General features: G+C 38.3%; 1 protein-coding gene across 4 annotated transcripts in view; it reads left to right on the top strand.

Moving 5' to 3' along the window:
* DMD (dystrophin) overlaps nt 1–13,148 on the top strand; it is a 1,176,878-nt gene that overhangs the window by 1,051,472 nt on the left and 112,258 nt on the right. For all 4 annotated transcript variants that reach the window (XM_063343608.1, XM_063343591.1, XM_063343600.1 and 1 more), the window contains one exon: nt 5,663–5,723. In XM_063343608.1, the coding sequence (XP_063199678.1) occupies nt 5,663–5,723 (61 nt within the window). The remainder of the gene's footprint in view (nt 1–5,662; nt 5,724–13,148) is intronic.

The raw sequence follows: 13,148 nt of genomic DNA, 5'->3' as shown, positions 1-13,148 counted from the left end.
CTTGGGTGTAAGAACAGCAGTATCCCAGCTGAGAAGGAGTTCGCTCTCTCTGAAATGCCCGGGAGTCCATCCGCATGTGCAGCACCGAGAGCTAGCGCTTGGAGCAGAATAGACCCCACGCTGTGTAGTCCTTATGAAATACAGGTTTTGATTGATGCTTCTGCCTTGTAACTTCTAAATTGTGTAGTTGATGTATCCTGACATTGGTTTCTCAACTGCACGGTGCAACGTTAGACCTCAGTGCTACACACACTGTCTGATTGTTCTTTGGTCTTACCTAGTACAATAATAAATGCACATAATTTAGAAATCAAGTCTCTGTAAATCTGGGGGAGGGGGAGAGGGTTCAGAAATCATATTTTACAGATGCATACTGATGTTTGTTGCAAAGGATCTCAAAGATCTCATAGAGTATGCAAACACTTCTATTGTGCCACTGTCACACAGGTGTACGTATTGGAGATGGCATCCCGCCAGCGTCAGCCATAAATTGATTATGGAGGGGAAACATTGCTTTAGCATATTCTTTTGGGAAAAGACGCATAAGCTCTTTATAGTCTGTGGAGAGCAATAGTTTCTCCTTTATAATGATCTTATTTGAAAATAGCTGGAATAGTACTCAATGCATCTTCTTTGAAAGGTTAAGGTGATGTGAATGTGTGATTCTGGGGGAATCGGAGTCTTCCTAGATGCAAAGGTCGTCTCTTTATTTCATCCTTCCTGCCTGCTTTTATCTGAAGTCATCCACTCCATACCTTGCTGCAGTGAAAATAAATGGTATCAAAACAATAATTATAAATAAACAAATAATAAATAAAAAGAATAAATAAATTCCTAGCTCTATGTTTATGACAATGTAAGTCATGCAGGTAGAGTCCCTAGGCTCAATTGGGGAGTTATTAGCATTATTAAAATGTGTACATAATTAAGCACCTTGCTGAGTTACAGCTACTGTGGCCACCAAGCAGGTAGTGCAGGTCTTGACTGGGAACATAAAAATGAGCTTGGTTTTAACAATCATGATGCTGAAATGCATTGTTCTGATTGTCCTTTGGTCTTACCAAATGCTTAAATGCATCATGATTATGATAAATTTCTAAGAAAAATAATATAATAAATTTCTAAGAAAAAAATAATTGGGAAGAAATATGTACCAGTGTGTGGTGATGGGTACTGTTTCCAAATACTTTAACCCCTAGTGACAGATAAGAGTAAAAAGATTTTCTTTCTTTTTAGAACTGAAAATGTACACTCATGCCATTATATAGTCACTAGAAGTGTGTGCTGACTATGTAAATAAGGACCACTGAAAGTAACTTTTAAATGTGGACATACTAAATTTACTCTTTGAATAGCTGGAGGAGAAATAGTTTACCGTTAGTAAACATACAGATATTTTTCATTATGTTTGTAGTGCTAAAGTGAAATATTTATCGGATTATTTTTTGTAATATCAACACAGATAAAATTATACTATCATCCTATTTAATATTTCATTTGGATTCCCGCATAGATTAAAATACTGCTGAAGTTCAGAGAGCCAGCATGCTGCCGTTTCATTATATATTCTGCAAACAAATAAGGATGTAGGCTTACCATGAAGAACCACGTTCACTTACATTGAATAGGCAAAGCAAGTCTCAGATGCTAGCACACCAAAAGAAAGAAATAAAACTCCCAAATTATGTAACCATTAAAATGCATATCAATGCAAATAGAGTATAGGGGAATTTAAATTCACTCTTGAAATTCCCCATATTTTGTTGTAGTATTTAATTTCAGTCAACAGCATTGCAGGTAGCTGGGTGTATGGCAATTGGTTCTTGCACTGTGCAAGCTAGAACAATAAAACACTTTTGAATTACACTTAGCAAGCAGGAGAATGTCTGCTTCTTGAGTGCGGTAGCACACAGGGATACTAGAGAGTGTCATATAAAAAAGTATTTGCCAGCAAGAGTTTTGGATGGACTACTAAAATGGTCTTAAACAGGAATTAAATATATATGTCCATTACCTGTGCTAGCTTTGTAATGGATAATAAACCTGTACTGGTAACCAGAGATAAGAAACAGCTGTTCTCAGCTTCTGGGCTTCTGCCAAAAAATGAAATTATTATTCTCTTAGCATAGCTGTAAAAAGTACCACGTATTTTGTCAACACAAATTTATGCAAGGCTAGAATCATCCAGGAAACCAGAAGTGTATTATAGACAGCTTCACAGCAATCTCTTGCAGGAACACTAAATCCAATTATGCAGAACATCACAGAATTGTTTGTTATTCCTAAAGCACTTAGTTCTCATGAAAGCAAAGTATTTGTTCCTCTTCTAATGTATCAAGAACACTATCGTATGTAAGATTCTGCGATAATAAATTATGACTGCAAAGCTCTTACCCAGATTAATTCAGAAGCAGCAGAAGAAATACACCTTCCAAAAAATATGCAGCAATCTAGTCTATCCTTTAGACATTGAATTAAAAACAAATGTTAAAGTGTAAGAACTGTAGCTTGGTGGTATTCCCATTGGGAATATTAATTTTTGTTTGGGAGAGAAATATATAAGAAAATAAATTTTCAGTTAATACTGAAGGGTATTTTATATTCAAAAATTATAACTTAGTATAATCCTATTCAAATTAGTCCTCAAATAATACCAATTCCCATGGGTAAGAAACCTTATCATTCACTGAGTAGGAGTTTTTAAACTATTTGATGAACCGCATATTAACACACAGGTTAGTATTACTGAATAAAAACATACAAAGAAATCACCAAGTAATTGGCAGCGTAAAATGAAATTGCGATCTATGCCAGACTTCTGGGCTTTGGTTTCCTACCCTCTTCTAGACGATGGAGAATATTGGATCAGTCACCAAAATTACATTTACAGTTTATGTTATCACCAGTAGAAAGAATAATTAAGCATTGTGGTTAAGAGTTTTGTATGAACCTAAAAATAGGGTTAAAAGTAGGACATGTTCCCTTATTTTAAGGTAGTTACCATCAAAACATTAAACGATACTCTATTTTTGATTTTTTTTTGCATTCCTATAAATTATGTAATAGATTGTATCTTTACATCGTTTGAGGCTACAGCAGGACCCAGAACCTGAGAAGCTGTATGCATCTCACAGCTGCAGCTCGTGCTACCAAAAAGAACAGCTTAATGAATGGCAACCTCAGCCTTCATGGCTCGTCAGCTATGCAGTCTACAAACACTGAACAAAACAGCAGTCCCTGTCCCAAGAACCAGTATTTGATCATAATAAATTATGCATATAATTGAGTATTTGTGTTTGAAAATGCTCACAGTTCGGTGCTCTTGCATGTGTTGGAGCGTGTCCAGAGAAGGGCTACAAAGCTGGTGAGGGGTCTGGAGGACAAACCTTATGAAGAACGACTGAGGGAGCTGGGGTTGTTTAGCCTGGAGAAGAGGAGGCTGAGGGGAGACCTTATCACCCTCTACAACTACCTGAAAGGAGGTTGTAGAGAGATGGGGGCTGACCTCTTCTCCCTGGTGACAAGTGATAGGACGAGAGGAAACGGGTTCAAGTTACGTCAGGGGAGGTTTAGATTGGGTATTAGGAAACATTTTTTCACTGAAAGGGTTATTAAACATTGGAACAGGCTGCCCAGGGAGGTGGTGGATTCACCATCCCTGGAGGTGTTTAAAAAAAGGGTAGATGGGGCACTGAGGGACATGGTTTAGAAGTGGCTCTTGTCAGGGTAGGTTAAAGGTTGGACTCGATGATCTTAAAGGTCCCTTCCAACCTCAGCAATTCTATGATTCTATGATGCAGACTTCAATGGCAGTGCGGTGTTCTATTTTTCCATGAGACCTAATGCTGCAATTCAAATTCTGTGTTTCTTGTGCACTTTGGGAGTTACCTGTTTTCCTGGTTCATACCTATGAAATTTAATTTCACCTTTCTCTTTTAAAGAATGCAAAACTGTGTAAGTAATAGGAAAGCAATACGCTCAGCTTAGCTACAGATGGTTAGTTGGGGGTTGAAGACAACAGCAGGACCTACAGAGATGCTGTCGTACGCCTCTCATAACTCCTTGGCCACCAGCAATCTAAAACAGGATTATCACAGCCATATTGCTTCCAAACATATTCCTTCCCTTCCCTAGCTTCTCAGCATTGTCTAAAATGTATGTGGAACCCATTGCCCCGCTCCCCACCCAGCCTGTGCCCTGTTCCCAGTTGTTTTTCCTTCTCCTTTTCAAACCATCTAGAATGGCTCCGGCTTCCTCCACTGCTGCTGATTTATCTCCCCTCTGTGGGGTCCCTATCCTCCCTCCAGCCCTTCTTCACAGTTCACATGCATGCGACTCTAGCGAAATAGCAAGGCTTCCCTCTACAGCCATTTTTATAAGCACGTTTTATCTCTTTCCTCCAGCTCTTGTTGTCCACACTCCAGTACGTGGGTGAACGAGGGGCAGTATATATTTCATTCTGCAGACTGGCTTCTGTGAAGCTGGTCAACAATTCTGGTACAAATTAAATGAAACATGTATACTGGTCATTTTTATTTGTATGGATTGTGATTTGACTTTGTTAAAATACCTGCAGCTTGGCAGTGCTGTTTTTAAAGTGTCTATTGTGAATGAGAGAGGGAAAGAAAATACTCTGAGCCAAATGATCAAGCAGCTAATTACGGTAACAAATTATTTTCCTTTGTGAACAGCAGGGGTCACTAAAAAGAAGGGTTACACTGGCTGAGGCAAACAACTAGATCACTTTGCATATAAAAAAATCACTATATTAAAAATGAAAATTCTTGGTCGTACTGTTTTTGACAGATAACAAACCCTTAAATTAAAAAAAAAATAGCTTTCTGATTATGGCCTAAGATATGTCTGCCTCTAATAAAATCTCTAATAAAAATTATATAGAAGTTTTTTACCTACAATGAGTTTAATATAATGCTTTGTTACAAAATATTTTAATTACATTGCACGTTGATGTTGACATTTAATGCAGTGATAGCCAAGAGTGAGTAATGGCATTTCCTCTGTATTTCTCATGATCACACTGTCATTTTCTCCCTTATTTGCTGTTATTGGAAGTCAATGAAAGACAATTAGTATTGTGGAAAAATAAAATTGTTCTCCATTTAGAAAAAATCAACGAGAAAATAAAATATTCAGGTGGTATCTCAGTGTAACTTCACTCAACATAAAATGTAAACAGGCACGTAATTCTGTTCGTGGAAGGGTGGAAAGCACTGACCACATAAGGAAAGAAATTGAAGAAAAGCCAGTCAAACGCATTAGCAGGCGGAACCCTATAAAAGAACACAAGAGAAAGATAGGTTGCTTGCTCTGCTTCATATCTGTTCTGTAAGATTAGTAGTCAAGGAGGGTTGGGTTGTTTTTTTTTTTTTTGTATTTATCTTTGTTGCAGCTGAATGAGTTCAATTTCTCTCAGATTAGGGCAGAAATTTCAGAACAGCAGGTTAATCCTTCCTGTCTTCATGGGCAACTGAGCAAACAGACTTGTATCAGCGTGGCCGAGTGTAAAATTGTAATTCTAGAGATTAAGGTTGTCTTTCCTGTTTGCTTTGAACTTGACCTCCATGTTTCTCTTCTAGGTAAGTTTGTATGTATAAATGTATGTGTGCAGATATTTATTTATTTGTTTGTTTGTTGTTAACAGCTTCTGTCCAAGGCCCCTGGGAGAGGGCAATCTCACCCAACAAAGTGCCGTATTATATCAAGTGAGTATAAATAGTAATTAATTCTAGCTATTTATATTTGTCATTTACGAGCATAGTTGGTAGTTTCCTTAGATCATGGTGAACAGCTCCTATGGTGTCTAAATGGGAAGAACAAAAAGGAGTGAAGTGTGCAATAAATTTCACAGAAGTATGCTAGTTATTTAACAACGCAGTAGGATGCACTGATTTGTATGTTGTTTAGTTTTATGCTACTGTAAATCAACAGCAAACTAAGTAAAGCTGTGGGGTATCTGGATATTTGAATTTGTGCCATTGCTCACTGAAGAGTATGTATGGCAGGTTTTGAAAAACCAAAAAAACATTCCAAATTGCAGTTGTGAATGTGATATACTATTTTTTTTAACCTAGCAATGCACATATGTAATACAACAAATTCCTTTAGGGAGAGTACTCGGTAAAGTTTGTTGTGGAGGAATAGCAAGGGACAAATTAGTCCCTATGGACTATTCCTTTAGAGTTTATTTCCTAAATTGAGCTAGTTCTCTTTAAGATACGTGTATGTATAAAAAATGAGAGGAAAATTTAAGAAATCCACAATTCGGAAACATGTGCTTCTCATTTGGTGCCCTAAACAGAATCACTACACAGCAAATAAGAAAGAAGTTTTAATACATTTTTTCCTTCTCTCTTTAGTTCTTTATTATCTGTAATACATGCCTTGAACTATTTATACATACCTTCTGTAGGAAACAGGTGATGCAATGTCTATGATAAAGATTGTAGTGCAAGTAGCTGAAACATGGGTGTCTTTTCATAGGTATATTCACATGGTTCCATCTTATATTATATTCCCAGTAAACTTTGGAAACTCAGCTGTGTCACCAAAGCCATCTGGCTGCCAGTGGCACTTGCAGTGGCACTTCAGTTGCAACTTTTCACAACAATATGAAGTGCTACAGCAGCTTCAGAACAAGCGTCTGAGTTACACGTGAAGAAAACTAAGTCTGTAGTGCAATACGGTGGGACAGTTGTACACCATTTGAGTTGGTTTACTGTTGCATTAAATTTGTAATTTTTCTGCTGTTAGTATTTGGCTATGAATAATGGAACAGTCACAAGGAAGCTGGAAATCTCTATCAAGGAGGAGGGGAGAGGGAAATCTATGGGAAACAAATGCTGGAAACCAAGTTGAGGCTCTGGTGCTTCAGAGCCAGTTTATGGCACTACTGTGAAGGAAGTATCAAGAAGAGTGTGGTGCATCAAGAAGAGTGTGGCCAGCAGGTCGAGGGAGGTCATCCTCCCCCTCTACTCTGCCTTGGTGAGGACACATCTGGAGTACTGTGTCCAGCTCTGGGCTCCCTGGTTCAAGAGGGACAGGGAACTGCTGGAGAGGGTGCAGCAAAGGGCTACCAAGATGATTAGGGGACTGGAACACCTCTCTTATGAAGAAAAGCTGAGGGATTTGGGTCTCTTCAGTCTGGAAAAAAGACAGCTGAGGGAGGATCTTTTCAACACTTATAAATACTTAAAGGGTGGGTGTCAGGAGGATGGGGCCAGGCTCTTTTCAGTGGTGCCCGGGGACAGGACAAGAGGTAATGGGCACAAACTTGAGCATAGGAAGTTCCATCTAAACATGAGGAGGAACTTCTTTACCCTGAGGGTGGCAGAGCACTGGACCAGGCTGCCCAGAGAGGTGGTGGAGTCTCCGTCTCTGGAGACATTCCAAACCCACCTGGACGCGTTCCTGTGCAACCTGCTCTGGGTGACCCTGCTCTGGCAGGGGGGTTGGACTAGATGATCTCCAGAGGTCCCTTCCAACCCTATGGTTCTATGATTCTAAAAGATCCTCCTTTTGTCTTTTCTGTGGAATGACTTGCCTTTATGGGGAGAGATGCCTTAGCAATTCTTAATGTAGGCATGAGATTCATTTCAGGCTGTGTATGCTACTCACATCCAGCAGCCATGGATGCTGATGTGGATCCAGCATCCAACTGTTGCCTCTTAGTGCTAAAATGGTTGGTGGTGTTCTTGCTAGAATTTGGTGTCAGCTTTCCATTTCTTCTTCTGTTCTAGGCCCTTTACAAATCCAAAGGAATATATTTGTTTTATTTTGTCCATTTTGGAAAATATCTTAATAGCCATAAAGAGCTGTATCGGTACTAGTTTAATTAAAGTTTAAATTCAGTCACATATTTTATAAAAAAAACTTGCTGTCCTTGAGACGTAAAACAATCTGATCAAGTTTTAATGAGTCTTAGTGAGCTGTTACATCTATTCCCTTCTCCAGCTGTCCTCAGTCATTTTTCTTTTCATTCATTCTCATCGCTCATATTTCAGATTTACACACGACCAAATTGCCTGTTTTCTGTACCATTTTGATTTTTAAACTTAGAACATTCTTTCTCTATTCTTTGAACCATTACTTTCCTATCAATTGTTAATTGTCTAAAAGAGGTTCCATGAAGACTAAGCAGCTATAGATAACGTTCTCTTCATGTTTACATAATTTTCTTTCTGTCATTGATGTAGAATATTGGTGATAACCTCCTTTGTTAACCAAATTTGCTACACATTTTGTTGGTTTTCATTTTATCTGGTTTTCCCTTGATGCTTAACTGTTTTATCTCATCATTTGCACATTTGCAATGACACAGCGTTTGATAAATCCATAAATCAGGTGGTACTCAGTGCTAAATCTTCAGCAGCGATGTTTACTTACTGCTAGGTATCTTCAAGCCTTGTGATTTTCCTGGTTAAAATTTCATTTTTATACAGTTGATTAATCTGTAGCAACTCGTTGCCTCTACACCAATCGCTTCAATAATTTCTTTTTGAGATTATTCATGCCAGTATTTTTTTTTTTTCAAATTGTATTGGCGTAGGCGTCATTGCCACAGAAAATAAAATACAACAGTGTACAACCTGTTTCAGCTGTTCCCAATCTCTGCCATTTTGTAGTTTCTTTGCCTACTGTCAGCCTCATAAAAATTGCAGTCTAATGGCCTTGCACCAGCTGCTGCATTCTGGTGGATTTCCTTCCACTTTTTTGCGTGCTTCCCTCCTTATGGAGATGACAAGCTGGGCCAACCGTTCAGCCTCACCTCTCCCTTCCCCAGCAAACTGAGAAATCAAATTTCTGTGTTCCAGGACAGCAGAAGTATCTTGGCTTCCCAAGCAGCAAGCGGATGTTGCTGCCTGGGTACTGAGCACTTGCCCAGCACACAAGGTGCTACTGAGGGGAAAAAAACCTCTCCCTTTTGCCTCTGAATTAAAACACGTAAAATTGCTTGAAAACACATTTTATCTGACCTTTCTTTTTGATCTTTTTCTCTCCCTCGATGTATTCCTTGTGTCTAGTACAGGATTTAAAGGTTTTATTAGAGTAAAAAAGAAGGGGAATATATAAAAAAAAAAAAAGTTTTCAGTTTAATCAGTTCTCTTCTTTGAAGGCCTTAATCCTACTCTTGCTGCAGCACAACCCAGAAAATGGGAAGGCAGAAACAGGCACAGACATGTCTGTACTCTTTAGTAATGTTTTAGGTATTCATTAAAATTTCTAAATTTAAGTTTTTAGGAGACAAAACAGGCAATTACTGTACATCAGAAATCTGAAAAGCAAATGGAAAAAATGCGCAGCACAAAGACTACTCAATACATATCAAAAGATAAAAAAAAGTCTCAAATTCTAAAAAAGACAGATAACGAAGCTAGGGAGGCCGCAGATTTTAACATCGTAATTCAGGTTAGATCACATCTTAGCAGAGCTCACCCCGTGATGAAAGGGATCTTGTGTGCATGCATATACACGCTCATTCTTATCTTCCAATCAAACAGATAGAGGAGCTGCTCCAAAGCAGTGATAGATAGCCAAATCAAACGTCTGCTTTGGATTCTGCAACACCAGAAGCAGCATTCGGCCATGCTACACAACCCAATTCCTCTACAGGGTCTGTCCTCCCCGGGGCATGAGGGGTCATTAAGCAGCTACACTCTGAATCATGTGTGCATCTCTCTTGTGTAGGGCTTATCCTGTGCTCAGTAAACGTGTCCAGTACACCGTGCTGGGAGATCCCTGGTGCCTCGAGTAAGGAGGAGGAGTTGGATTGAAGTTGGCAACATACTCTAAAAAAAAAATAATTCAGTAGTCCTGCCATCATGATGCGTTGAAATTTAATAGTTGTGACTTCTATATTTGTACTAATCTTTGACATTATTCTTCCTCTGTATAAGTGACTTGCCAGTTAATTGTGTCTGTCTTCTTACCCTCTTGCTGTGCCCATTCTTTTGAAGGATTAAAAGTGCTTCTGCAAAAATACAGTAGTCTTTCATCTCAGTACTTCCCACAAAGGAAGCCTTCCAAGTTATTTCCCAGCCAAGCTTATTTTCTTATAGAGATTATAGCAGTTCACTGAACTTTGTCCTGCTGAGGACAAAGCTGGATTCTCAGGGGCATAGATTTGACTCCTTGAGAAGATCCATATGAGCCTATCCATATAAATTAGCTATGCAGTGAGCTAACTCCGAGGACTACGCGTCTCCACTTTGTTACTTTTCCACATTGTAGTTTCCTATGAGAGTATTTGACTTACGTTAAATGTATCAGCTTGTGACATACATTTTTGTTAGTTTTAGATTCTGCAGTTATTCCGTACTTCGCAGTGGAGGTCTAGTGGGCCAGTTTATATAAACATACTTCTTTGTTGTCTTAATTTTTAATCTCCCTTTTAATTGTTGTTTAGCCATGCAGAATTTCAACACAGGGAGAAGCCAAGAGCCCCGAGTTTTCATTGTAAAAGCAAACAGATTAAAGTCATGATTCTTTTACTTTCGCTCAACTTAGAGACAGGATAAATGAATCTATCTGAATTAAATTCTACTAAGATAAAATAAAGCAAAGAGTTGCTGTTCTGGTAAAATCACTTGGGTTAATTGTTTCTTCTGCAGAATGTAGATAAGTACGAGACGTAAAAGCAAGTAGGAATTATCTGTCAGATGGAACAGAGAGAGACATGGAGAACCATAAATAAATAATGTATGATTATGTATATGTAGTGAGTGATGCTGTGACCAAGCTATGAAAGCCATGTGTATGGCTGACAGTTAACCTATCTACCAAGTACCAAGAAGGTATTATTTTGGCTTCTTAAAAGCACAGCTATTACGAACTTTTCCTGTCTTTCAGTTCTCAACTCTCCCTACCGAAATTGAAACTATCGTGAAGGAAAGAAAAAGAATAATACTTTTCAGTCTGCCTTTACGTGATGTAAATTATCGTGCTGTCTAGCATAAAAACCTAAATTGAATATATCATATTTCTTAGAGGTTTGTCCAAGTGCAGAGTTTTTCTTTATCATTTATAGGGCTGTGAAGCCTTGGTTCTAAAACTTGTCACAAAAATTTAAACTTGGAGTGTAAATAAATGAGAAATCTTGAGCCTTTAACTACTTCTAAAATGAAAGCAAGGGTTAGAACCAGATGTGTTCCCGCTGACTGAGCAGGAGCACTCCGGGAAGATACTGTGGGTCTGCTCTTTGTTACCGTCTGTCAGCAGGGAGTTACTGCCCTCACATGCAAAGCAACTGAAGGGGATTTAATTTGTTTTGAAATGAATTGTAAATACTCCGCAGCAATTTTACCATATCCTAGCTGGTGCAGAGACCGGGGGCAGGGCTGTAGCCTCCCGGTAGGGCCCGTAACTGACGGAAACCATGTGCTTTCCCACCATAACGGCGTGTACCGCAGTGCCTGTGTGGAGGGCAGAGAGCAGCTTCCTCGGGCACTTAGGCAGCACTTACAGAACTTGGTCCTTTTGATATGGCAGTGCTCATATTTAGTAAATTTCTTAAGCTTTGACATCAAACTCATTCAGTATAAATTTTCACAAAGGGCGTATAGTGCTAAGCATTACAGAGAGTTTAAATAGTGCAGCGATAACATTCATGCAGGTTAAATCTTAAAATCTATAGGTAATTGTTGTTTGCACAGTTTAGTAATGAGCTGGGCAAAAGAAATTTAGATGGAATCTAGCTTTCCTATTTTCCTAATTAAAAGGAACGCATCAACATTTTAAATCCATTAAATCCAGCTACTCATTGTTTTCCAGCTCTGGGGCTAGGAGAGTAATAAATGAAATATTTTTATAGGCAGTAATGTGAAAAGTAAACTTTTTATACTGTACAAGGAGTTCATATCTTTATAGAGTGATAGAATATAATTACGTAACCTTAAATATTTTACTTTTATTATAGCTGAAATTGTCATATTTATTGTAAGCTGAATGTGATTTTTGCCTGAATTTTACTTTTTACTTCATTTCTATTCGCTCCATTTTACTTCGGTTGTTAAATGTAGCTTGACTGTGTTACACATCATCAAGAATAAAAAATTAACACAGCCAATATAATTTTTACAAAGTTGCATGACATATATACAATATGGTCCTATTTTATAGAGTATATGCCAGATCGTCCATAAAAAAATAGATTTTTAAAGCTGCTCCTGATAGCTAAAATTTATTGCCATATACTTCAGGCCCATGTTTTAAACATTGTGTGCTTAATGAGCAGGATTCAAAAATGGGAATTATGTTTGATTTCCACTGGAATGCTTTGAACTTGAAAAGATTAGACATATTAAGGGAAAAAATAGAAAGATTTGCCTGTCAGACTTTTCTTTTTTTAAAGATCAATTACATACTTAATTTAGATGACAAAGAGAAGACAGCTTCTGACAACTGTCCAATGAAATCTTCAAGGAAATGGGGAACAATATCTCAGATTTTTTACATATTCTTATTATACCGAGAAGTCTCATAATTCCTTTGTTTCCTCCAAAGACTGACAGCTCCTCCAAAACAGTGCTTGCCATATCCGTTGTCTGCGTTGCCCTTGGTTCAGTGTCTTTTCTGATGCAGCTAGCTCCACAAATAAGCAGACCAACTATTTCCTCATTCCACATGGGAAAACTTTCATCCACATAATAAGAGAGTCAGTTTTAAATTTATCCCCCTTCTCCTACTGTGCCTTTCTAGTCTTCTTCATGATCTTATCAGTCTAATATAAGGTAGAACTATAATTAACATTTATGCATTTTAAGATATGTTTCAATACCAATGAAAAAAGTAGTGGATATGGACCCGTATGATTTACATCACCAGCTGTATTTGCTATGGATGCACAGACTTTGGTAGACTGTGTAATGCTCTAGTCTAGTATTGGCATCCAGGGCAACGCAACAATCAAGAGAAGACTGTGAATGCAACAATCGGACATGTCTCCTGGGCTGCTTCTGTTTCTCTAAGTGGCCTGTCAGGGCAAGGTCAGATTTTTTTTCCTGGGTTGATTTATTTTCCAAAATGAACTCACTGAAGCTGAGGAATCTCTCTTGCATTTGGTCTTTCCCTGACCTTCTAAGATGCCAGCTCTCCTACAGACTGCAATAAGTTCCTAGTTTGCAGAATATTCT

Source organism: Chroicocephalus ridibundus, chromosome 1, assembly GCF_963924245.1.
Source record: "Chroicocephalus ridibundus chromosome 1, bChrRid1.1, whole genome shotgun sequence".
NCBI classification, from domain to species: Eukaryota; Metazoa; Chordata; class Aves; order Charadriiformes; family Laridae; genus Chroicocephalus; species Chroicocephalus ridibundus.
Note: the sequence above shows the minus strand (reverse complement) of the source record. Positions and strands in the feature narration are given on the sequence as shown.